Source organism: Chroicocephalus ridibundus, chromosome 1, assembly GCF_963924245.1.
Source record: "Chroicocephalus ridibundus chromosome 1, bChrRid1.1, whole genome shotgun sequence".
NCBI classification, from domain to species: domain Eukaryota; kingdom Metazoa; phylum Chordata; class Aves; order Charadriiformes; family Laridae; genus Chroicocephalus; species Chroicocephalus ridibundus.
Window position 1 is genome coordinate 14,786,814 of NC_086284.1, and position 26,728 is coordinate 14,813,541.

Consider the following 26,728-nt stretch of genomic DNA (forward strand, 5'->3'; position numbering starts at 1 on the left):
CAGGATTTTTTTCAGTTTTTGGCAACACAGCTGATCATATCTAACTCTTGGGTGGGAACATGCGCATTTTCTTGAGTCTGAGACACTGCTCTGTAGTCTCCTTTCCATCCCCTCTCTTCTGAAAACATTAATTTTCCTAAGCACTGAAGGAACACAGCCTTTTTACCCAGCAGTAGCTGGGACATCATAGCCGACTGTTCACCGGGCAGATGGTCGCTCTGCTAATCATAAACTCAGAGGAGCAGTTTCATTCCCTTTAGCTAGATTTTCTTCATTATTATTGTTAATTTTTTTGGCCAGTTCTGTAGGTTTGGTCAAAATATTCAGAAGTGGGAGTTAATTAGGGGTACGTGATCCGAGGGTCTTCATCCTTCTGCCTCTTATCAGTCTCTCCTGAGGAAGAGTCTGCCAAGGTGGGGTGATACTGCTCCACAGCAGGGTTTTGGATGCCCATTATACTCCGAGAGAGATGGGAGAATACCTTTCCCAGGCACTTTAGCAGCACGTGGCTAACAGCACCGGTGGTGACAGACCCCCTAAAAAAGGGGCGAAGTGGGTTCCCAGCAGTTCCAACATCCTGCCACCTCTCTTCTTCCTCTCCCTCAGCCAGGCTCGCAGCTGGGCAGGGCAGCTAACACCTTCTTCGGTGTGGTGAATCTGACTTTGCAGCATCCCCCCTGGCAGCCCCAGGAAGATTTCTGGCTGCGTCAGCCAAAATTCCTGCCGGGGACTCTGCTGCAATGCAGCACACCACACCCCCGCCGGCGCGGAGCCCCAGCCCGGGCGGCCGATGCTGCTCAGCTCCAGCCCCGCACCGCCCTAGGCCTCCCTCCTCCTCCTCCTCCTCCTCTTCCCAACGAGCCCTGATGATTCCAGGTTGCTCGGCATTATCTCCTGCGGGCAGCTGGCGTCCGCAGCCCGTCCCAGCGCAGCCCGGCGCACGTTCGGTCCCTCAAGGCGCTGCGGGCGGAACGCGCTGGCTCCCGGAGGGATCGGCTGCGGTTTCGTATTTCATTTCCCTCGCACGCTACACCCGAATTCCAGACGCTTTCTGGCTTCGCTGCTGCATGGACTCAGAGCACAGGTCCTTTGCCGGACCCAGCGGAGGCAGACGGGGCTTCCCTCAGCTCCGGGGAGTGGACCATGAAGACGTCAATTGTATTTTTGCTTTGCATCTCAGTTTTCCCAGGCTTTTCCCAGGGCAGAGTTGTTGGAGAGGATGAAACTGGTTTTGCTGAGTGTAATGTGTTCTTCCCTGGACAAGTTCCACCCGAAGGGTTTACGGAGCCTTTCCACGTGAAAATCTGTCAGCAGTACAACAAAGAGCCACGCTTTGCAACCCTCTACAGTACTAAGGACAAAATCCCTCTTTATTCAGCTTTTAAGTATACAAAGCCAGCCCAAAATGAGGAGGAGAGCTGGCTGGTCGAACCGCAGGTAGGTCAGCCTTTCCTTCGCTGTAAAGCAAATGTTCCTGGAGAACGTTTCCTTTGGGGGGGGGGAAGCTGGGGATAGGATTTTCTAAAGGGGGCAGGAGCTTTGTTGAACTTTTTTGGTTTTCAGTTTAGCACAAGCGGAACTTACTTTTGTGCTTGGAACCGAGCAAACAAATATTTCCTTGTCCCGTGGGGGCTTATTAATGAAGGCTAGGAGAGGAGAAAAAGTCATCTTTGACACCGGCTGATGCATCTGTCCTGCCCAGCCGGCTGTCGCGGGGGGGGGGGGGGGGGGTGGGCGCTGCCGGTGGGTTGCGGGGTTAAAACACCGCGGTGTCAAGTTGAAGTTTGTTCTGTTGCCAGCGTGATCACAGTGTTGATAAAAACTCTTCAGCTTCGCTGCGCAGGGATAAAACATCCCTTTGCGGTTCACCAAGTTGGCTGCTGCAGCTTTTTGTTGTGTCCGTGTTGCAGACGCCAGCAGGGAAATGAGTTGCCGTGTTCTGGAGCGTGTGGGCTCCAGTTGGGTCAGAAGTGTGTAGTATAAAATGAATTTTGCCAGAGCCTCAGTGGTTTGTGTCTCCCTTGACACTTGGCATGTTTAAGCAAGTCCTTCAGGCTATTATATTTAGAGGAAATCCTTGAAAAATTGCTGGTGTCCTAAGAAAACAAGTACTCTTTACCTCTTTTTTTTCTTCCCCCCCCGCCCCCGCCCCGCTTCAGGTCTTTCAGGAGTAATAATGGTGAATTTTGTAGCAAACACCGAGCTACCCCCGACTGTTGAGCTGAGGAGAGATGGGCAGGGTGCGAGGGTGCTTCGTCAGGTCAGGGATGGCTGCAGCATCCGCGCAGCGTGGTGGGAGCAGGGCCCTCGGGTGCCGGAGCCAGAATCAAAGCTCACCCCTGTCCCAGGAGAGCGGCTGCCGTGTTAATTTTCCTCCTGTGGGGTAATGAGATACTAAGGCCACAAGGTCACAGGCAGTGAAGACAGGAGATCCTACGTCCCCATCCTCACCTCGGACTGTCTGCCTGATCTCTGGGCTGGGTTTTGAGTTGCAGAAGTTCCCAAGGGCCCTTTGATCTGCCCTCCTTCCACTTCACAGATGGCTGGGGAAGTGTCTGCCTGCCCTTTTAAAACAGAGGGAAGCTTTTTACAGACTCTGCCATTATGGTGTTGAGGAAGGGTGATGAATTTTTAAAGCACAAAGAGGATCTAGGAGAGTGAGAATCTGCTGTCAGTGCCATGGAGGCAAAGAGGCAGAGATGAGATCCTTTCCCATTTCCCTCAGCCGCTGATGCCCTTCATCACTTCTAGCCACCATATCTCCTCCTGTTCCTTGTGGTCTGACTCACCAAGACCTGCCCGGGCAGGCTCGAAAGCCATTGCTGCCATGGAGCAGCAGGCAGCCCCTCCACAGCAGCTTTGGAGCACCTCCCTCCAGCTGGCTCTCCTACCTTCCCTGCTCCATGCCTCTTCGCCCCTCACCTTATCATCACCCCTACCAGCACTCCAGAGCCCCCAAACCTTGCGTCTCCTGCCTCCAAACTGTACCACAGCCCCAGAAATAATTGGCCAGGCACTACCTTTAGCTGTTCTGCATCTCCAGAGCATCCCCGTAGATTGCTGTGTGTCTGTTCTTAGTTTACACTGATGCTAAAATGCAGGTGTCTCGGAAGTGGGAGGTAGCAGCTCTGCAGTTCACTGGAGGAAACTCAGTCCAAGACAGGAAAATAGTAGGAAAAAAAACTGGCAGAAGAATCTGTAAGGGGAAGATATCAGGACTATAAAAAATTTCTGTAACTCAAGGAATAAGCACCACCACGCTGGATCTGAGAGAAGAAAATGGGGAAGAGATGTCACGTCATACACATTATGCGTGTTCCTATCAAGGCTAGGTCAGATGGTTAGGAAAGGTCAGACGTCTGCTGAAGGGAACCCTTAGCAATACCTGCTCTGCAGCGTAGCCCCATGAGGTTATATCTTGCCTATCTTCTGGGTAATTTCCTCACCAAGACAGGGTATGAGCAGGCTCAGCTGCACCGTGGCATGCGCTTACGCCTGTGTGCATGCAAATGCACGTGCGGAGGCACAGCAAGCAATCACTGTAAAAATGCTCTCTGGTGAGGGCCTCAGGGTTGTCACATGCCTTTTTTTTTTTGGGTAATGATGTAAGTGGTGAGGGCACCCTCTCACTCCCTGCATGCCTAGCCTCCTCAGGAATGTCTGCCTGAGAAACAAGCGCCAAGTGTAGCACAGAAGCAGTAATTGGGTGAGAAGTGCGAGGAATGTCAGTGCCACCCACTGCCGATTGGCAGCTGGAAAACAGCGAATTAATTCAGCAATTAGTGAAAAATTAGAGAGCAGGAAGGGTAGGCTGATGAGCAGGGTCCTGGTGGGACTCCGCCAGGCTCAGGTCTGGAAACATGCTCTGCCACAGGTTGTCTAGGGGTTGAGAGCAAGTTACGTAGGTGGCTTTCACCTCCTCTTGTTTCAGTGGTCTGAAAATCTGCGGGTTTGTCTCTTTCTATAGCTTAGAGAGAGATGGAAAACTCTGGAGTTGCTTTTTCTGTCCCAACGTACGATAGACTGGATGAATCACCTTGTGTTTTCATTTGGTTGATGACTACCACCAGCCAGATGACCAAGGTGGGGTTTGCATCACCCAGCTATAGCCTCCCCTGAGCTGCCTTTGCCACCTCTCTTGCTAGACAGTCAAGAGAAACAGGTACTTCTAGAGCCACTCATGTGACCGTCCTACGACAGAAACCTTGGTGTAAGACGCACCATGCCTCCTCCCTGAGAAACAAGTCTCACACTAAGGTTGGATGAAATATTTCCACTGCGATCAAAGGCAGGAGCATGCCTGAGGCAGCAGCGAGGGGGGTGGGATGCTGAAGTTCGGCTGGGATGGTATTGGGCTGGGGAAGGTGGGAGGTAACAGTGTCCTACGCTGTTAAATGGCCAAACTTGGTGGAAGCTGCCGGCTCTAATAGCTGTGTGTTGCCACACTTTTAATCCCCCTCTGCCTCCGCCCCTTCTGTGAAACTGCAACTCCCACTTTATGAAACATAGAAGTATTTTTAGGTGCTCACATCCATACAGGTGTTCAGATGCATAATTCATTTTTTAAATCCCCGTCCTCTGAGTGAGGTGTTTACCTGTCTGCTCGGATCTTGCCCTTAGATATTCCAGGTTATTTGGACAGATGGCTTCGTGGCTGGCTCCGTGGATGCAGATATGCTTTGGCGGTGACACAAACCAAAAGCTTTTTGAAGGAGTGAGGAAAGGCAGCTTGCAATGCAGATTAGATGCAGTGCTGGAGACAGCTTGCCGTTTGGGCTGAGCTGGAGGAGGCATGAAAACCTCAGTTACACATGGGTTATTACAAACCATAATATGAGTTATTATAAGCATAACTCAGTGATGTCAGAACCTTACGCATAAACAGCACACGGCCGCATTTTTATCATGTTCTTTTTTAATTGTACCTAAACAATCCCAGTGGTATGTGCAAAAGCCTGCAGCTGAATAGGTAACCAGAGACATATTTTCGTGATCGGCACCTCAAGGTTTGCATGCCTCGGCTCATAAGGAGCGAAAATTAAGTTTATACCGTCTGCTTCATGTAGGCTGGGAATCTCTGCCAGGAGACAGAGCTGACCTGCCTTGGGTCTACGTGTCCTTGTCGTACGGCAGCACTGCCATGGGAGCAAGAGGGGATGGGTGTCTCTGCAAGGGTGTCAGGCTCAAAAGGGCCATACCATGGGGGGCAGTTCCCAGGCACAGCCTTGCCCACCTACCCACTCCCTCCTCACCTGTACTATGGGATTAAACACATCGGGAGTGTGTCCTTTGTTCCATGGCACAACACCGTCATTGCATCAGGATAAGGCGAATGAGCTGGGGGGGCAGGACGGGACAGTGATTTTGTGGACTGCAGCCCTTGAGTTTGGGGTGTCTGAGCAAGAGGAGCAGAAGGCAGCAGCAGAAGTGCAGGATAAGTCTTTTTTAAGTGGTGTATTTAGAAAAAGCTACGACTCGTGCGTCAGTACGTAGGACTCGCTGTGCTGCTTTTGGTCCTGAAGCAATAACCATCAGATGCTTCGAAACGAAGCGCAAGAAACCTCCTAGCAGGAGATGGGGGTAATGCAGCTCTCCGCAACCGCCAGCGTTGGCACTGTGACCAGCCTTGGTGCAGAGGGAGCCCTGAGCCTGGACCACAGGGGCCTGGCTGATGCAGGAGGCCGGCCAGAGCTCAGTTCCTATGGCGAGGGTGATGGATAGCTGCTGACACTCACTGCTGATGGCACTTCCACCCCGTCTCTCAGCGCAGGTAGACGCAGCGCTGCAAGGGGGGGGATGCGGCACGAAGAGGATGCCAACTCTAAGGTTGCAAAGACGTAGTTGTACGTCTGTCCAAGTGCACGGCAGGATGGCCAAGGAACAAGAAAAGGATGACGGGGGAGTGACTCAAGGTAGACTATGAACTGTCTGCCATAAATGTCTCCAAAGTACGTATTATACAGTGCAGTAAACAGCCTGTAGGCCAGGAGCAAAGACAGCAGGTTTAATTGGGCCAGCACAGTGCTGGGAGCTGAGGCCACAGCCTCTGAAGCAGTGACTGCAGGAGGCAGCGACTGCCAGAGACAGTCTGCCACCCCCGAGCTTCTACCAACATGCTCACCCTCTAATTTGGGGAAGAAAATGACAATCTGGCAACCCCCCCAGAGCGGCTGTAGGCAGTGACGGTAGGAGTGACTAAGGAGCAGACAGAGCTGCGGCCACCCGAGAAAGACCTGAGCATGCCCTGACATTCAGTGCTCCTGCTCCCACTGCTCGTTACCTCCCCGCGCGTGGCTCCGTGCATGGCCCCAGGATGTATTCCCGTTGCAGGTAACACAGATTCCATTGAGGACCTGCGGTGATGGCATCCTCTCCCACGTGATGCCAGGAGTTGTGCGGTCATTAAGGACGAGGTTCAGACAATTAATGACATGAGGTTCAAACTACTAATGACCAGCCCTGAGACAGCCCTAGGAGCTCAGTGCCGTGTCTGTGTTCAAGGCAGGGAAATTCGGGTCACCTGCCATGGTGCCTAGCTTCATTCTGCCTTCTGACACAATCAGTGGTGAGAGGTAAATGCCTTCTCTAGGCATCTTATGTACCATGGGGGTTTTTTTCTTCATGGCTTGAATTTGATGGTTCAGAGGGACTGAATTAAGGTGCCATGCTAGCTGCTTGAGTGAACTGGAGGTACCAGGTACCACCACCATAGGAGGTGAGAACAAGGCCCTAAATCAAGCCATCTATTGGTCTTAAAAAATCTCTTCTAGAAAAAAAACCACAAGTGAGAGGCTTGGTGCGGGGTGGCTGCTGAGATTCTGGAGGCTGTGTTGTGCTGTGGACCAAACTGGAGAGCTGCAAGCATCCCTTGCAGCCTAAACTGATGTGCTTGGGCAGGCAGCTCAGTAGAGCATACACTCCTCTGAAGCACTGCAAGGAAAATAAGGAGGGAGCACAGGATGTGGTCCGAGGCACAGCATGTAGTAGTAGTCGTAACGGCAAATACACTTCAAGGCCCATTTTACACATTGCCTTCTAGAAAGGGAAATTGCATCCAGTAACTCTCCTCTCTACTGTTTCAGATAGACGATCCAGAAAATGACCTGCATGAGATGGTGCATGAAGCTGATGTCATTGGCACTGTGGCCAGCCTTGGTGCAAATCAAGCCCTGACCTCAGACTACGTGGGCTCCGGTTATGAGAGAGGGCTGCTCAATCCCAGCTTGCTCAATGAGGAGGATTTCCAGATGGCCACTTACACGCTCACGAACGCCGTCCCTCTGAGCCCATCTCTGAGCAAAAGCTGGCACAGAGACATTGGGAGGGTAGTGGAAGAAGCTCTGGTCCCTCACTGCTCCAAGAAGGATCATCTGTATCTCCTTGCAGGCGCAATTCCTTCCAGTGTCCGAGTTAAAGGGAAGGTGTCAGTGCCAGAGAGCCTCTGGCTGGCAGCCTGCTGTGATGCTCCAGAGGGATGGTCCCTGGGACTGGTCAAAAAAATTAATGATGAAAACAGCTTAGCAGACCTCACGGTGGGAGAGCTGGAGAAGCAGCTTCTAGCAGGAGTTCACTTGTTTAAGGGCAGCTGTGGGGAAGACAACCCAAGCCAGGAGAAAATAGAAGCAATACTGCAGGCTGTCAGTCAGATCCGCTCTGGAGAGCAAGTAGAAACAAGTGACAACCAGGAGGCCAAAGACAGTGGCTTGGTGAGGAAAGTGGCTGGTGTCATTGCTACCCCTTTCATCAAACTTCTGGAACTCCTCATCTATGTGTTTGTGGAGCTGGTGAAATTTGTGTTTTATTTTCTGTGGCTTGTTATCAAGCGGGTTGGTGGTGCAGTTCTGGATGGAGTCTACAGCCTGTGGAACGGGGTGGTGTCCTACCTTAAAGCCATAAGCATGGTGCTCATCAGCATCCCCTATGATGTGGGGAGGGTCATCGTCAACATCTTCCTGGGCTTCCTGGAAATTGTTCAAGATGTGGCATCCCTCACCTACAGGATTCTGCGCATCCCTGTGGGGTTTGTCCTTCACCTCGCTGCTTTCCCTTACCACTCCATCTGTGCCATTCCCTCCGTCCTCACAGACATGGCCACCGGGATTGGGGGCACCTTCTCGCTCATCATCGATGCCACAGCCGCACTTCTGCATGGCTTTTATTACTTGGCTGGTCACATAGTCAAACGGTTTGTCCCTAAAGGCTCCTCTGATGACTGATAGGGATGGAAACCAAGGCTGCAAAGACACGGAGTGAAGGAGGAGTGGGGCGATGCTTTAAGATACATGGCCAAACGCTGTCAATTTTGTTCTGGTATTTATTGTAGTGACATTAATAATGATGAACTGATGGGGGAGTAACAGAGAAGGCTGAGGTAATGTTGCCAGGGGACGCCACCAGTTCTGCTGTCGGAAAGTGTTCGGGTTTTATTGGTGCAAGCCACAAAGTTCCTGTGATTTGCAGATGTCGAGATGCTTCCTCTGGAAGACACGTGGTAAATGTGGTATGGGGTTATTTCTTTCCAGCAAAGATAAAACTGAGATCTACTCACTGTCAGAGAGCTCCACAGAAGCCCATCCCTGCTGGAGAAGAGGTGACGGTCGGGGCAGGATTTTAGTTACAGAGAAGGAAGTGAGGGTGCAAGGATTTGGGGCTGGGAAATGATGGGGAACGAGGAGGGATGGGGGTGAAGTCCTACTGTTGGTTTCAGTGCTCATTGTGGAGGGGATGTGACCTGGTGTACCTCATAGTCCTCAGGCCTTTCCAGGCAGCTGAAATCACATGGATCTTGTTGTGAGGAAAGACCTGCTGCCTGTTCTTTCTCATGGTGGGAAAACGTTCTCCTTTAGCCATACGAAAGTCATCTTCCCTCAACCCTTCCATGCTCTTTGGTAACCACTGAAAGTCTAAGCCCTGAAGCTTCAAGACGTGGCATTCCATGATGGTCTAAGCCCCTGAAGGTCTCAGCCCTGAAGCCCTTGTGCCTGCTCTGAAGCCCAGCAGTGCCCGGGAGTCACGCTTTTGGCTTTGAATCCGCTGCCACCCGCCCTGCCTCCCTTGAGAGCCGACAGTTCCCCAGGCACACAGCGGTATTGATGAGCCTGGGGTCTCCACAAGACGGTGCCCAGGCTGGGGATGGGTAGCACCACGACTGTCCTTCTGGGGCTTGTTTTGAAAGCCCAGCTCGCAGGGGGAAAATTATCCTCCTGGATTTCCCTCTAGGGCAAAAGAAAAGCAGCTCTGCCCTTCCCACTGGTCTGGGTAAGCGGCAGGGACATCCTTACAGGATGCCCTTACGGGACAGGAGAAGCATGGGGAACGGGGGGATTTTGCTGCTTTTGCATGAGGTGATTTGGTGTTTTCATAGCTCCTACCCAGTGGTAGGGTCAGAGCGGGGCTGGAGCCAGCCCCGGGCAGGGCAGCAGTGTCCCCTCGGTGCTGTGCTGGCAGTGAAGCTGGCCAGAGGGATGTCAAGGAATGGAGTCCTGCAAATGCGATGGAAGAGGCAGAGGGAATGGGACACTTGCGGTGAGTTGCTTACACTTGGAGGTCCTGGCAGGACTCATGGCAGGGGCCTCTGCTGCTGGGAGAGGAGGAGAGGTCCGCGTGGCTGTTGCAGCTGCAGGGACCAGCGTGGCCAAGCTCAACATGAGCCCTAACAGCAAAGGCTTTTGCTGGGCATTTCCCTTCCGTAGCCAATTTCAGAAACCTGGAGGGGGGAAAAAGCGGTTGCGTTCCCCCTTTCTCCTGTGGGGACTATGGGCTGCCAGGTGGGGGGAGAGGCGGGGGGATGATCTGAGGCACAGCGTTTGTTTTGCTGTGTAAATACCCAGCTGGTGAGCCGGCGCGGTGCCAGGCACGCTTCTGCGGGAAGGGGACCCAACCCCTGTTCTGCACCGCTCGTCCTCCCTGCGTGCTCTTCTTCACCCCTCCTCCTCACCAGCGTGAGCCAGGACCCACAACGTCTGGCACACCGGAGCCGGCGGGGTGCACGCAGGAGCTTTGCAGGGAACCATCAGGAGTTTGCAGCTGGACAAGGGGCGCAGGGACGCCCGCCACTGCTGGAGGAGGGCACAGGGGTGCTGCCCTTCCATGGGGCTTGACTCAGGAGGGGCTTTGGATCTCTTGGTTCGGCTGCCAGCAGGAGGAATGTTCTTAGTCTCAACAGCGTTTGCTCTGGCTGGACTCCCAGAGGCATTTGGGAGTCCTACAAGGATGGATCCTGCCCTTCACCCCCACCTCTGTCCCTCCCTCCAGCGCCAGGTTGGTTGTGGACCCTTGATCTGCCATAGCATAAAGAGTCCCAGGGGTGTGCAAGCCGGTGCTGCCATCCCTTTGGGGACCCAGTGGTGCTGTGTTGCTGGTGGCCAGTCCTGGGCTGAAGAAAGCCCAGTTACTCCATGCAGCAGCTTTTCTGCCTCACACGGCCCATGGTGGGGCTGAGCTGGGGGGAGATAGATTTGGGGGGCTACATAAGATTCGTCTGTTTCATGGCAGCGACAGAGGGCTGTTTCCGTAGCTCAGGGGCTGCGTTCAACGCAACCAGCTGTGCCTGCACATCCCTGACCAGCTGGCATCCCGTTCGGCAGTGACGCTGATGGCGTTGGTGAGGATGCCAACAGTGGGGATGAAGTGGGGAGGTGGTGGGCTGAGCAGGGACAGAGGACAACTCGTCTCACCTTTTGTGGGCCACGGCTGGTTCATGGAGAAAGAGAGGCCACCCGGCAAGCAGCGCCGGCTTGGTTCCAAAGGAAAGGCAGCGTTTGTGTGCCAATAGGAGTCTAATTGGGTGAAGTCAGCAGCATTTTGCAAATCCCTCCTTTGCCTTGGAGCTGTTGGTACGGGGATTTTGGGTCCAAGAGGCAAGGTCCAGGTCACTGCTCCCAGCAGGCAGAGAGCAGCCTGCGGATGCTCTCCAAACGAAACTTTGCATCTTTTTCTACTCAAATATGCCTTCCCCGCTGCAGAGCCGGATGGGGAATTGGTTCCTTGCTCCTCTCGCAACCCCAGTACTCCTCTTGGGCTGTCAAGGCATGAAAGCAGCCGGCTCAGGCCCCAGGAGCTGCCAGGGTGCAGTGACAGGGGCACCAGCCTGGTGGACCCAGGGTCCCCAGCAGCCTCTGAAGGCACACGTGGTGGCAGCCGCTCCCCAGTGCAGCCTGAGCATCCAGAAGAAGGCAGCTGCCCCCCAGAGCTGCCTGTCTCGTGCCTTCTGCCTGGCCTTGTCTCTGACCCACCTGAGCAGACGGCGAGGCACTTCTCGGGGCTCCTGCACCCACAGCAGCTTCCCCACGCCTTCACCCAGCAGCCCCCGCATCCCGGCTCCCACCAGTGCACCCCCCGGCTGCAGTGACCTGGGGGCTCGTGTGCCGAGAGGCGGCAAAGCTGAGACACCTCGGGAGGTCCGTCACCATCCCTGCCCAGCCTAGCTCGGGTCAGGCCAGCAGGTCCCCGTGCTGTGACCGTGTCTTCTGACCGCAAGTGGAGAGACCTTGAAATCTAAGGGGCCGCAGCACTGAGGGATTTGGGCAGATGTGGAGCGGTATTATTAAAAATTGTCTTAACGTGCTCGGATTTCAAACGCTAAGGACTGCAACCGGCACGGGGCATTGGTCTTCAGTGCTGCGTGTCTGAGCGGGCGATGGGAAATCTGCCTCGAACGCTCAGCAATTATCACAGAACAAGCAACATCCTGCTGCAAACTAATTACTGTTTGAGATTATTCTTATGTGGGCATGATTTATGGCTTGTGAGCTTTGCTCGATCCTTGGAAACGTATGGCTTCAACAAAATAAAAGTTACTTTTCCAGAGAGGGGCTGGTATCGTGTTTCTGTCACCCTTGCAAAGGAGATAATGCAGCCCGGGGAGCCCTGGCTAATCAAGAAAGCACCAGCAGCACAGTTGTTCTTTGTTACGGTTTGACATCCGATATTAATGGCCCTTTTGTGCTTTTAAAACACCTTTCTTCTCTCCGAGCACTTTACAAGAGTCAATTCATTAAGCTGCGGAACCCGTAGGTAAAAGCTGGGGGGTTGCAGGCGGATTGAGCTCTGTGTGTGCCAGGAGAGAGAGAGAGGGAGAGGGGACCTTTTATTCTTGTGGGATGTGGTGAAATGCACCTGGGGTGCAGCGCGATGGCCGGTTTGGGTACAGAAAAACCACATCACGGCCGGATGATTCTTCGCAGCCGACAGGGAGAGGCTCCCTCTTGTGCGATGCCGTTCCCTTGACTGGTTTTATCTTTTTAGAAGGAGAACAAGCAGTGCCTAAAAGTGGCCATTTTCCTCCACTGACAGTACGGAGATCCTGGGATGAATAAACCCGATGTTGGCACCTGCGTTTTGCAGGTACCTCTGTTAATCTGCCTCTGGGCAGATGAATCCATCCAGTGGGGTCTGCATTCCTCTCGGGTCTTCAGGAACTGGGGAGACACTGGCACAGGTTGCCCAGAGCAGCTGTGGATGCCCCATCCCTGGAAGTGGTCGAGGTCAGGTTGGATGGGGCTTTGAGCAGCCTGGTCTGGTGGAAGATGTCCCTCCCTCATCCAGATCACCCGGCCCTTCTACCCAGGGGTCTCTCTGCACCTCGAGATGATCCTTGTGTCTGCTGCATCCACCCTGGGGCTGGGCACGGACAATGGCAGAGGGACTCAGCACGGCCCCTCGGTCACAGCCTGGGCTACGTCCTCTGGGTCACACTTTGGCTGCCGTTGCACGTTTCAGAAGCCGTTCACCTCTGCGTGGAGCTCCATCAGCAGCTCGGCACCTCTCTCCGGCCAGGGAGCTGCTCCGGTTTGGAAGGGAATTGAGCCATGCTTGTTCCCGGGTTATCTCTTAGTCGTGGAAAAGGAAAAGAAAAGAGAAAATGGAAAAGGTGTTGTAAAATAAATACCAGTGTATCTCGTTTGGCTGGGAAGGATTTCCCGGGAGCAAGGAGCGTGTCTGGGGTTTGCGTGTTAGCAGGGCTGCGATCCCGTGGGATCTTCGCTCCACAGTCTCCCGGGCTGTTGGACTTACTCCGGTTTGGGACTGGATCTCACGCTGGGTAACATCTGCCATTGATTTCCACAGAACTGGTGTTTCCAGCCAAGCAGAAAGGCCTACAGACTTTCCAGCAGTGTTAGTGTTACAGCTGCTTGGAAAATCTCCAAGGAAGTAAATATATCCTGTCAGAACAGGGTGATTTATCAAATGTGGTGGGTTGTTTTTTTTTTTTCATGGCAATTTGCCATTTTTAGTGGAAAAGATTTTTTGGGTCCAGGCTGAAGCAAGGACCAGAATTATCCAAGAGCAGCCCGTGGTCTGGTTTAGAGGTTTCGACGTGGATATTCAGCACTCGCTGCTAAGCCAAGCCTGGCACGTGAACGTGTCTCTCTCCACCTCAGAGGAGGGCCAGGGCCTTGGTAGCCATGGCCCATCTTAGCTGACGTCTCATCTTCTCCCATTTCTAAGGGTGAAAGAAACCCTTTTTCCTTTCCAAAACCACTGAAACCGTGACCATTTTCCTGGGAGGTAGAAGCTGTTTTCCACTGAGCCAGCAGCATCACCTGCAGAGCTGAAGCAGGGGCTTCAGATCCCCCCGAAGTATCATCTTTATTAATAACTTGATGCCTTAAAATAATTTTACATGGTGGAGGGCGGACATTTGGAGCAGATGTCACTGCATGGTGATATCGTGGATTTTGCCAAACCTCCCGATGTCTGCCGGTGGAAGGTGGTTATGGACCAAAGCCAGGAGCTGCGGCAGGTGGGCAGGATGGTGCTAGAGGGCAGGGGAGGAACCACGGGAGCTCCTCAGTGGTGGGAGAAGAGCAGCAGATGGATGGGAAGTTTCAAACCAAGTGGCTAAATAGTGAACAGTAATGGCTGCAAAGTGCTCTCTGCTCCGTCCTGACACCAACAAGCTGCTGAGATGAGTGGAGCAGCTCCAGAGGGGTGATACAATAGACCCAGGGAGACATCACTACCTGGATTTATGCCACCCAAGTGTGGACATTTAAAATCTGTTCTCTGCATGCACTGGAGTCCCTCCATCCAATATAAATATCTCCCTGGCCTTTCACCTGGGCACCTCAGCTGGATGCCTGAAGCTGGGGCCAATGAAGCTTAGCTGGGGTTGGTGGCTGATGGGGCTTGTCCCACCCATGGACGCCATTGACGTAGGTCACCCAGATGATTGTACAGGTGAGATGGTCTTTCCTACAGCCCCTTGGAAGACTTTTGGGTCACTAAGTCCTTCCATGCAGCTAGGAATGATACCAGGGGCTGATGCCTCCTGAGTGCTGCTGGAAACAACCCCCAGCGCTCTCAGCCATGTTTGGGCAGTGGTGGGGATGTGTGCATGGTCCTGCCGCAACAGATGGCATTAACCACCACGTGCACCTCAAACCCTACGATTTGCCCTGACCTGTGTGGAGTCATCCCATCCCTTAAAGAACTTGGCCCACAATTTTTGGAGTTCATAGAAAACATGCATATTTGTGGGGTGGCTGAGTGCATCCTTCACCCTCAGGCATCCATGGGGTGGGACTATACACCTGTGCACAGTAGGTGACAGCCTGCACTCGGAAAAAACATTGCATTCCACAAAATTGAGATGAGTTATTTCATGTGGGGCTGCCTTCTCAAGGATCTGTGAGACCACAGACCCGCTGGCTGCAGAAGAGGTTTGAATGGTGACAATGAAAGAGGTGTCAATGATCTCTGAGGGTCATCGTCCCACCAGTAGACAGCTCAGGAAAAAGGGTGGCTGCTCAGATGCTGGGTGTCATCAAGAACTAGGGAAGAGGCACTCGGGCTCCAGCAATGGAGGATAATTTTGTCCATCCCCACATCCTGTAATGCCACGGCTCATCCCCCCCAAGCCCCATCAGAGGGGGGTTTGGTGGAGCGGGATGTATCTGGGAACCTGGTACCTGTCCTTTGTTCCTCTCAGGAGCGTATTCAGGGTCTCACTCTTTCTCCATCACCTGCTCCCAGCTGTGAGCAGATGTGGGTGCTTGGCACTGAGCACATTCCCGCAAGGTGGCCTGCTGGCATCGCTGGGACGCCTGGGGACACAGCGCCAAGGCTCTGGATCTCTGCGGTGGGGGGAATTTGCACTCAGGTCTACTAATTACAGCGGGTAAGGATGCCTCCGGCTGAACTTCTGTTCCTCTTTTCTGTAAAATTGCATTTTTCTTGGTTTGTTTGTCTTTTTCAGCGTGAAAAATGAAAGAAAAAACCCTAGGGGTTAGCTTAAATCTAATAAAAAAATGTTTTCGGCTGATCTTTTCGGTACGGCGGTGCTGTATGGCAGTTCTGCGCTGGAGTTCGGTCTCCTGGGAGCTGAGCGCTGCAGCCCAACCGTGTCTGCCCTGCCGCGGAGGGAGGAGGCGCGTCAGGCTCCCCCGGGAGATGATTCAGGGCAGGTGTCACCCTCTGGTGGAGTCTCTCCACCGGTTGCCGAGGAAGCCAAGAGAGCTCAGCTAGATAATTTAGCAAGACAAATGAGAAGCCAGTATTCAGGCAGCGTCATCTCCCCAGCCCAGCTCTTCTCCTGCTGGAGCTTTCGGTGCCTGACGAGGGGCACCAGGCCATGAGGACAACGGGGGAGAGGCGGGCTGAAGCTGCCGGGGAACTCATTCGCGGGCAGGTCAACACTGAACGTTGCGGGTCATGGCAGCTAAAACACTTGGTTTTGACCAAAATCGCTTGGTTTGTTGTATTTCCTGTATCCGTTGTTTTTTGGAAACATTTTGTTCCCTGGGCACGTTGCTGCTCTGAACACCGGCTCCAGGCAGGCAGAGAAGGAGAGCTTCCCTTCTGCAAAAACACTTTCCTGCAGGTCGGAAACATTCAAGTTTTGCTCCAAGGACAAAAAGCACATGCTGAGGACACAGCGGGTAGGTTTTAATTTAGCAGGAAATACAAATCCAGGCGTTATCTTCTTTTATACACTGAAAAGCTTACAAAAATCAATGGCACTTACATGAACTCATTAGCGTGATGAGTGATGTTATTTATAACATCTATAATTGTAGCTTGGATTTGTAGAGCCCCTGCTCTGCTGTCCAGGTGCCTCGCCAGATGATTGCTCCGTCATGATCAAATTAGAAGCTATTGGGGGGAATTTGCATGTTTCCACGCGGCTTATAATTTGGGCTATTTTAGTGCGCCGCGTCGAAATCAGGTGATGCGCTGGTGGGTGCACGGCAGCAGCGATTAATGCAAACGCTTGGCAGAGAGGATCCATTAGTTGCCCTGTACGGGGGCCTGGGGGTGGTCACCGTTTCTTCCCAGTGCCACGGCACGAGGAGCCTGAGGCGATGCTGGGAAGAGGCTAAGGAGACACCAGTACAAGCTGAAATCCAACCCTAGAGATGTGGGCTTGCTCAGGCCATGAGCCACCTGATCTCCGCTGCTGGCCACCCTGATGCTGCTCATGGCTTTTCGGCTCCATCCAGGAGGCTGGGGGTGGCCACGCTCCCAGCTGGTGCCGGTCTTGGGGCACACTGGGGTGTCTCCTCGTGCTCTGTGAGGCTGGGGAGGGACCTGGAGGGGCTCGGGAGACTTCCCAACGACACGCCGCCCGTGCAGGGTTGGCTGCCCACCCTTACCCTAGGAATGGCCCTTTCCCAGATCCCTTGGGGCATCCCACGGGGTCACCTATGGGCCGCAGGGAGACTGTCCCACGGCCACCTGGTGTGGGCATCTCTGTGACACGGTCCCTGGTCTCCACCACCCGCAGGTCTCTGGGTTTCTCCGTCCACAGGCTGGTTTCGGGGTGAGACGGTGCGGGAGCGGGAGGCGGTGAGCGTGTGGCCAGGTGGCAACTGAGCCATAGTAGCCGGGGGGGTGACGACGGTCAAGGGGAAAGTTTGGGGAATCACCAACACACACAAATGGTTTTGGCTTTGGTTTTCCAGGGGGAACCAGCCAGGGGTGAGGACGGGCTGCAGGGCAAGCCCGGGGTTGCCGGGGAGCGGGGGTGTCCTCTGCCCACGCCGGGTGCCCCCGTCCGAGCGCTGACACGCCGGGGGAAGGGGCAGGGACTAACGTCAGGGCTGGGCTCGCTTGAGGAGGGCACCGTCCTGCCCTGCCGCTCACCCGTTCCGTGGGACCTTTAGGACGTAACGCGGGATCTCCACAGCAGCCTTTGGGTTTTGAGGAATATTGCAAGTTTTTTAACTTTTTCACAACGGTGCTGGTGACATGGTCGCCCCCCGCCTTCAGTCCGGCACTGTTGCCTGGAGGTGACAGCCACAGCACCCATAAGGGGACGGGAAGCTCTGCCTGGACCCAAGAGGATAGATATCTTCAGTATTTTGAAACTGCCACTGAAAGCAAATAAATAAGCACTTTATGTATTTACAGATCTACTTTTTTTTATTGTGACAAGTGTATTTTTCAGGGCAGGATGAAGCTGAACCAGCCGAAGATGCCAGTAGGTAATGGCCATGCTGGGACAGCTCTCTGTCACAGCCCACCTCGGGGCACATACTACCTCTTAACAGAACTAGAAATGGGTTTTTAGGTTTTTTTTGGGGGGTTATTTCCATTGCAGAGTGAGATGAGGGCAGGCCAGTGAGCATCCAGCAGCTGGAGGACAAGATACACCCACAACACCCCAGGCTTGTGTGATGCCCCATCCCTGGAGGTGTTCAAGGCCAGGCTGGATGGGGCTTTGAGCAGCCTGGTCTGGTGGGAGGTGTCCCTGCCCATGGCAGGGGGTTGGAACTGGATGATCTTTAAGGTCCCTTCCAACCCAAACCATTCTGGGATTCTGAGATGAGCATCTCTGCAGGACAAACCCCTTGGTGATCCTTCGGCCACCCTTCCCTGGGGGCTGGATGGGGCGGATGGCAGGACTGCGGGGGTCGGGGACAATCCGGCTGCAGACAAGCTTGGCATTGCCCCGAGCCAGCGCCCTCGGCACGCGTTACCTCCCTCCTGCGTGTTTCCTTCATGGTTTTGTGGCTCTCACCCACGCCTGCACCGGGGCTCGCTCAGGGCTCCCTGGAAGAGGGAGGGAGCAGCTCCGGGTACATCCCGCTGCCCGTGGCTTTCACGGCACAAATTTCTAAGAGGAAGGTGACGAGTCCTGTACCAACAGCGAACACCACGATGCCCATCGCCCCATCCCTCGTCACGGACAACTGCCAATTTAAAAGACATCCCCTTCGGCAAGCGCTATAAATTTATCAGGATCTATGTTCGCATAGATTTAATGGAATTATTACCTATATCTACCTATATATAAATAACCTATATATTAAATAATACATAGATTAAAAACCAGGACAACGGCACGGAGGGGAAGGACACTTCCCCAGGACTGGATCTCACCACAAAACACGGGATGCTCTGCTCCAGAAACGTGTTCCCCAGCACATGGCAAATGATGGATCGAACAGGAGACGGGTTTTATCCATTTTATTTAACCAATGAAATTCCTACTGATAACAATGAAAGTAATTTCAGCAAGTATAAATGCGATACAGTTTTAAACAAACCCCATTGTTCCGTACCTATAAATAGATTTTTCAAAACCTCATAAAAAGTGCAGATTTATGAATTGCTGTTAAAATGTTAATACATGATTCCTTTGTTTAAAAATGCGTTTTTGTCTCTTAACTCACCAAAAAAAAAAAAAAAGTTCCTTCTGCATCTGTTCAGAGAAATTCAAGTTGGGTAACTTAAAAACTAACAAAAGTCACACACACGAAAAAAAATAATCCATCCCACTAGGTCAGTCTGTCCTCTGCAAAAAAAAAAAAACCAAAAAAAAAAACCAACAAAAAAAAACCCCCAACCAGCAACAACAGAAAAAAATAACTGGTAAAAGCTGCTGTGAAACCCACAGTGAGTTCCTAGCAGCTGCCTCAACCTTGCAGGCAAACCCCCCGTGAAAGCATGGAGCCCGTGGCATCTCTGGAGCTCGGGGCCGGTGGTGGCCCCGGAGGCAGGACAGGTGAAGTGCCACCTGCCCGCGGGATGCTGCAGGGACGGTGGGACACACAGAGCCACCACGGTGTCCCATTCCGTGCTGGTGGTGGGAGCAGCAGGATCAGAGCTTTGTCCTTAATCCTCCATCCCCAACCACCTGCGCGGCCGTGGCGGGAGGAGGCGAGAAGCTGAGAGCCGCCGGGCTGGGGCTGGGTACAGCTGGTCCCCCGTGCAGGGCGAGAGGTGGGAGATGCGGTGGAACGTCACCCCCGGGCGCTGCCCTGCCAGGGGGCTCAGACCCACAGCCGCCCACGGGCCGCCAGCGCCGCTCCTTACCCCCGACACGCCGGGCTCCGCAGACGGCAAATCAAGGGCTAATTTTTGCACCCGCGAGAGGCTGGGAAGCTTTTCGGCTGCAGAAACACCGTGCCCGCGTTTTCGGTCCAGCAGCTGGTCCGTCCATCCCTCCCGCCCTGGCAAGACTCACGTTTTGCCCCCCCCGCGCCGGCGAGCAGATGGCGGGGGTCAGCCAGCAGCAGGCTTATGGGCGCGGGGGGGCTGAAAGACACGCCGGACCTCAGCTTTCCCCGCGTTCGGGTCCAAACGCGGCCAAACGCAGGGCGGCCGCGCAGCCGAGACCGTGCCTTTCGCAGAGAGGAGCTCAGCTCACCCACGGTCGAGAGGTCTGCCGGCCTCCCTCTGTCTACAGTGGTATTTTATCTACAGCAGGGTCTGTTTAGCAAGAGCAGTTTAAAGTGGCTATGTTTATCAAGTTTGCTACTTTATGAATTTAAAAAAAAAAAACAAACCAAAAACAAAACCAACAACGAAACAAAAAAACCAAACCCCCAACAACTATAAATACAAAGACTCTCACACACCAGACACTTGCAGCCTGCGTGACTCATAAAACCGCATCAATATTCTGTTAAAAAGCTTATTCTACTTAAAACTATACATAGTACAAGAGACTGAAAAGTGGCAGTCGCGTACGGGCACGCTGCCTGCCCCAGGGTGGCCCACAGTCAGGTGCTGCCTAAAAAATCAAGGAGTTACAGTAACACGGCACAGGACTGCAAAGCCGATCACAGCTTCTGCTTACACCGCATACGAAGTACCAAGGGGAACACAAAAAAAGAACTGGTGTTAATACTGATGGATTAAAGAGTAACTATAAAGATCAAAACAGACGTTCACAGCATGCTACATATATTGCTCACAAACTTTTCTTTTTTTTTTTTTTTTTTTTTAAAAAAAAAAAAAGGCTAATACAAAACAAGGAGTTGGCGGTCTGATTTTCAGTTATGTCGGATAGAAAGATAAAAGCATATACATTCATCATGTGGCTTTCCAGCAAAAGGAGAAAAGGGTAAAACCAAGAGATTTCAAGTTTACAAAATTCCTATTTTTTCAAGCTACAGTTTATATCCAGTTCCGGTCACAGTCGTGAAAAAGATTTCTGACCGCGTTGCCTCGCAGAGTCCAAGGGCTGTAGCCTAATTATTATTATTTTTCCCCTAAAAGCGGCCGCGTCTCCCACCGCTCCGAGCGGGCTGCTCCTGCAGCCACCCAGGGACGTGGCAGCCCGGCTGGAGGGATGAGGTTGGGGCCGGTGGCATGACATGAGCGTGAAGCGGGGAATGAGAAACGGTTTTGGGCTGTGCATGCTTGGACCTGCTGCTGTCGCTACCCCCCAGACCCCTCGGCTGGAGACACAACGTTTGGGGATTCACCCATTTTGTCTGAAATCTCCCTTCCAAGGGCTGATGGGGGCAAGAAAATGTCATTCAACAGTGGCACGTTTTTCTCAGGCAGAAGCAAACGGTTCCCTTCCCCTGCTCCATCCATGGAGTAAGGAATGGGCCCCAGCTCTTGTCCTATAAGGAGCCCTCTGGAACGCCTCAGAAGAAGGCATCTCCCAGCATCTCCCCTACACACAGACACACAGAAGAACCTCTCGGACACATCGGTCAAGTTTCTTCAACTGACCAACATGTCAACTCCTGGGCTGGTTGTGTCCCCTCGAGAGCGCCTGTGGTCTGTACCTTCTGGTGCTTCTGTGGCTTGCTCCCCACAATTTGTATATTAATCGGCATCTTCAATACCACCTCTAATTACTCTCGGGAACAAGAGCAGAATTCGGATTTCTGTTCTCCACAAGCCCTGATGATACTCAGTACCCGCAGGAACACCCAACCCTGCCTATGTCTCCAACAGCCACTCCATGGCGTGCATTTGGATTTATCCCATAAATAAATGAAAAACCCAAATCCACTTGTTCCAGAGGCTGGCCATGGTCTGCCCGGCTGCAAGGCACCCGAGGAGCTGCCGACTCAACGGCCCCGCAAGGCTGCCTGGCACAAGAGGACCTCAAATCCCCCATTACATGTCCCTCAGAGAAACCTGCACAGCTCAACAGCTCAAGCACGGGGAGTTTTGCCAAAGAAAGCGTTTGCTTAGCGGATCCACTGGATTATTACTGTACCTCCAGAGATGGGATCTGACATGCTACCGGCAAATGCTACCTAAACGTTGTAAGCAAGTACTGAGTGTCATCCTTTCGAACCAGATTTAGAATTTTCCTGTCCAGAAAATAACCTACTACGGCAATTAAATGTTTCTGAACATGAGAAAGACCCCCTGAACCCAAGAGCAAAGGGTGACAGAGGGGCCTAGCGTTGTTTTGCAAGGTTAAGGCTCGGAGGTTGTCCCTACATGGCTGCTCGGGACTGTGAGTTAGGAAGATAGATAGGAAGCACTTGATGCAGGGGGGTGGTGGTGGCAGGTTGGAAAATGACAATTTTTACCCCTGGTGATCAGCAGAAGGATTAAGTGTCTGCAAGAGAGACCTGATGTGTGTTGGGGGAGCAGCAGCATGACCGCATGCCAGGAAACGTGCCCGAAGGGATAAATTAATACTGACCAAGGTGCTCCTGAAGTTTCCTTGTACTACTGTGCTCTCTCCATCTCCCACACCCCTCTGATCTATGCAGTGGGTATGAAACGCTAAGTTCATTTTCCTTTGGAGATAAAAATTTTCATTCACAATTCCCAAATGTGGAAAAGCTGGTGGATGCCTCTCTTCAGACAAACAATAGTGCCGGGGGACATCAGGGAAAATAAATCTGAAGTTCAGATAGTGAAAACTGACGTTTTTGTCCAGGTCTTGGAGGGATCGCTAACGACAAACCAATCCTTACAGCTTTGTATTCAGATCAGCTCTGGGAAAGTTCATCTACAATGAATCCGCTGCCCCCTCCCTCCATTTTGTGCAACATCACCCCTTATTTATGGGAGACGGATCCAACCCTCCAAGGAAAGTAACTGAAAGAACATCACTTGAAATCAAGAAGATTTGGAGCATTTCTTTGTGGCCAAAACTTTTTAGTCCGGGCACAAGTTATCCACTTGCTACCACCAATAAATCTCTTCTGCAAGTAGAGGTTAAATAATCCAGCTCCTCTAAAAGGGAGTCCAAACTCTGGAACATGAGCCTGAAATGCATGCCTATGTTCATGGAAAACACACACGCATGAGAAACATCGAGAACCTGTTCTGCAAGAGCAGCAGCTTACAGTTTAACTGCTTTGGGAAAGATTTCTCTAAGCCTATATTAAGTCCCCAAAACAACCCATTTCATTAACAGTCGCTGCAAATCGCACGGATCTGCTACACGTTATTCCTTTTATCTCTATGGAAACTGATTTTATTCTATTGAATTTAGGTGACTCAGTATCTTTAAAAATCTGACTCAAAAATGCAAGTGGGCACCTTGTAGGATTTTGCTAAGTGCCTAGGTGCTTAAATTCCCATGGAAATTTTGGCAACTAGCCGCTTCTTCCAAATCCCTTGGAAACATCTATCAGCATCACTACAAATAAAAATACTTTTGAAGAACGTGGCCCTCTGACCTTCTGCACTCAAGTAACAGAGAAGCAAGATGTTTTCCTCTTTGTTCTGCTCTGCTCTGTTCTAAATTTATAGAGACCTGACTTTATAATCGTTTACAATCACTGATTTTCCTGTCCTTAAAGTTTTTTTTAATACATAGGAAGAGATGACAGTGGCAGTTGTTTAAGTCTTAAAGCTGAAAGTACATCCTTTTCATTTTAATGAAGGCTTTAGGACAAAGAATATATGTTTCAGTCGTCTAGATGAAAATACAGCTCACCAAAATTCTCCCGGGATACCACAGCTCTAGCTTTAGTAGCTCTCTGCACAAACTGTACCTTCATTTTAAATGGTTTCTGTTCCTGCGTGATGGCACTCTTGTGATGTTCTGCTGCAGGCAGAGTGCTCTGGGAAATGCAAATGCTTTTCTCCAGCCGCCACCTTTTTCACTTCGTTACCAAAAAAAAAAAAGGGAGCAATTTCAGCCAGAACGTACCCTGTCGCAGCGCACGTTTTGAAGCGATTCTGCCATGTTAAGAAGCTGCCCGCGCTCAAAAGTTCCGTTCCCTACTTCCAGCTTTCCCTGTGCTCGCTGGCTAATTTGTACCTACCAAGCTTCCTCTTCAGTAGACAGGAGACTGCACGCTTTGTTTTTGTGTTGGTCGCGGCTGGGATTTTGTGGACTAACGTTCATTAATGCTGGTAAATATCAGTTCCAACAAAGGAACACAGAGGGAGAATATCTACACTTCCAACGATTACGGTACTCTTAAGAATAAAATCAATGAAGAAAGTGTGAAGATTCACATTCATGAGTGCTTTAAAAATGCAAAAAATCCAAGAACACTTGCACATTAAAATTTGGCACAGTGTGAGCCTAAAGCGTGCGTAAAGCATATGGTAGAGTTGCCTGACTTTAAACACCTATTCTGAACAAACACCTATTAAAAATCATAATTTTGAGTATAAAAACTAGGCTATAAATTGTTACACTGTAAATGCAATACTTTGAAAAAAAAAAAAAAATGCCACGTGGAAAACATTTCCAGAAGTTTCAAGTTTGCATTTAATATTAAAAAAAAAAAAAAAAAAGAGAATACAATGACATTTCCTAGGGTGGAATGTCTTGCAGGCCATATGTGACTTGATATGGCACCTTAAAAAAAAAAAGAAAGAAAAAGAAATCACTGGTTTACTACAAATTTTATGAAGCAATCCATTTATGGTTTCTGTATTTCAAATCTGCTCACGTACTTTGCTCAGAAGGCATCTGAGCTGGCAAGTATATTTCGCACGGAAAGAAGTAAAGGCACTCAATGTTTCCACACGTGAAACTCAACCTACTCTAAGAGTCTTTGCACTTCTGAAGGGAAACTGCGCCACCATATTAGTTACCCAAATCTAGTTTCACCTCCTTTCCAGAGCTCAGCTGTGCTTCTTGAGAACTACTTGACTTTTCAAAGCAAAGGAATTTAAAGTAGTACTGTACAGTTCCCATCGCTTGAAAAAAAGCAAAAGTATTGCATGAAAACGTCTCTCAGCAGAACTGTTTTACTTTACAAAAGCCATTAGGTATGGCCACTACAGTCACAAGAGGGAGCAAAAAGGACCATAACAACTTAGAAAGTTAATCTAAGTTCATACATAGGAGCATCTCAACACTTCCGAGAAATCTTTGCAGTTAGCTATAAAAGATAAATAAATCTGATGTTTTACCCAACGCTCTCTCTAGAAGAGAGTCCGATGCTGTCCATTGGGTCGTTTTCTAAATAGTCAACGTTACATTAAAAAAAAAAAAAAAAAGACTGATTTCTTCCTCAAAAGGTTTTCACATGCAGAGCCTGCAGTCTGAAAGTGCAGAAAAGTGTACAATCATTTAGCTTTCCAATCCGGAACAGACAGATAAAGCAAAAAAACCAACATGCGAAGTCACAGCAAGGTATCAGGAAAAGGGAAAAAGAGAGAAAACTAACTTTTGTAGCGTACTGGTCCATGATTTTGTCAATGAAAAGTGTTACAATACGACTGATAGTACTTTTAAAAACTATTCTGCAATCACCAATGGAAAAAAAATCCTGTATAAATGTCTACAATCCAATGGAACATTAAAAAGAAACCTATCCAGTTATTTTTGAATGTATGCAACAGAAATAAAGGTCACCCTCCTCAAAGAAATATGAAAAGTCCAAACCAACAGACAAAAGTTGAAGCAGTGTCAACTTGCATCCTACTGGGTAAGTTTAAGCATCTCTTTAGGCACTTCACTGGTTCATTAATGCAATACAAAATAAAGCTATAAATATCAACATTTTGTGCTCTTAAAAATCAGTCAAAAGCAACAGAAAACAGCACAAAAGTGTGACATTTTTGGCAGCTTATTTCTTCCCTTCCCCAATATCACCGGTTGTCCAAGAATGCTTTGTTTTGGGGATGCTTTGGCATCTCAGTATCAGGTTGTCTTAAGCCGTAAAAGCTAAAACAAAACTGCTAGGCCTTAGACAATAAAGAAATTTGGTTTTAAAATTTCTTTATGGCTATATAAGAAGGACACTTTAGCAGTGGCATGAAAGGGAAAAAAGCTTGCTTTCTTTTTAAATATTGCACTTTTCTTTTGTTCACTCACACTAATGCATAGAAACTTTTTAAACTTTGAATATTAAAATTTCATGCTATGAAAACGTTATGGGAAATAAATTTCTATACATCCAATATGAAAGAACAGATATGCTAGCCTTCCTTTACTTTCCTTAGTTAAAACATTGAGAAAGGAGAGAGTGCAAAAAAACCCATAACCCTATTTTTGGTCAGCCCGTGTATTAACTTTATAGGTGCCAACTAAACAAATCGCAACGTGTGATGAGCATGGGTACTGTAGGGACAACTGAGGGTGACTGTCAGTAAAACAAGATTATGCATGATCGGAACACGGTTAAGTGTGGCTGAAATGGCAAATCGCGAGGCCTCTTCTCTCGGGAAGGGGCACAACAACGCAGATGAATTTCGCACTTCAGTAGCATGCTGTAGGACTTATCACGATTAATTTCACATTACAGTGTGCTCAATGTTTGCATCCACATCTCGCATCACCTTCAATTGCTGTAGTAAGACGGCGACTGGCAAGCAGTCTCCAGGAGACACAGAAGAATCCAGTGGGCAATCCGATGCAACGCAGTCCGCGCGTCTCTGTCACGAGTCACGACATGGTGGTACATTCTCAGGACAGGCAGAACCGATCTTCTGCTGGAGTCCACTAATCTGAAAAATGATTGCTTGGAAAAAGAAGTCTCTAAGCACTTTACTCTGGTGCTTAAAGAACAAAGCGCTAGGATTGGATATAATAAAAACAGTTTCAGGATCCTGACCACTGGACAGAAATCCATCCGGAAACAATGCAGAGTAGTGCTCCTCAGTGTTACTTTTGTTATCATTAGTAATGTTAAGCATCAAGAAAATAAAACACGTCATTGCACATTACAGCCGCCAGGAAGCACGGCTAAACTTTGACACTAGAGAATTGAATAACCTGATGCTACATCACAAACAGCTTCTGGTGTGTATCTATTTCGAAAGGTCTTTACATACTCAGTAAAAACTCCTTTACTCCAGCCCAGCGAATGCTTCAGGTTAAGTGACGAGTTATGGCACGAAGGGCATACAGAAGTTCGGCTTGCATACGAGCTTCCATTAGAAGTAGATTGACATGAACCTGTTAAAAATCAAACCAGCCATTTAGTTCACCTCTGAATGCAACATCGTGTACCCATTTAGGCTAAAATTTCTAATCTTTAGTAAAGTATCGCTGCAAGAAACTATGTCCTTTCTCCCGGGACCCTGCTGCAAGGCTCCAGTTCCTCTTGAGACAGCTGTGTCGTATGCCAACACTAGACAACATCCTAGGACTGTGGGGAACTCG

The 26,728-nt window shown here is 50.6% G+C and overlaps 2 protein-coding genes across 4 annotated transcripts in view; one reads left to right on the top strand and one right to left on the bottom strand.

The window, feature by feature from the left end:
• The first annotated feature begins 704 nt into the window (after window positions 1-704).
• ENDOD1 (endonuclease domain containing 1) lies at window positions 705-11,810 on the top strand. The gene is made up of 2 exons (XM_063329548.1): window positions 705-1,437; window positions 7,083-11,810. The coding sequence occupies exons 1-2, from the start codon at window positions 1,144-1,146 to the stop codon at window positions 8,214-8,216; spliced, it is 1,428 nt and encodes a 475-aa protein (XP_063185618.1). The 5' UTR covers window positions 705-1,143; the 3' UTR covers window positions 8,217-11,810.
• Window positions 11,811-18,394: 6,584 nt separating this feature from the next.
• Window positions 18,395-26,728, bottom strand: part of SESN3 (sestrin 3) — a 45,198-nt gene continuing 36,864 nt past the window's right edge. For 2 of the 3 annotated variants that reach the window (XM_063329579.1, XM_063329561.1), the window contains exon 10: window positions 18,395-26,521. In XM_063329579.1, coding sequence (XP_063185649.1) covers window positions 26,435-26,521 — 87 coding nt within the window. In that variant the 3' untranslated portion in view covers window positions 18,395-26,434. The remainder of the gene's footprint in view (window positions 26,522-26,728) is intronic. The other variant, XM_063329570.1, reaches the window with a different exon arrangement.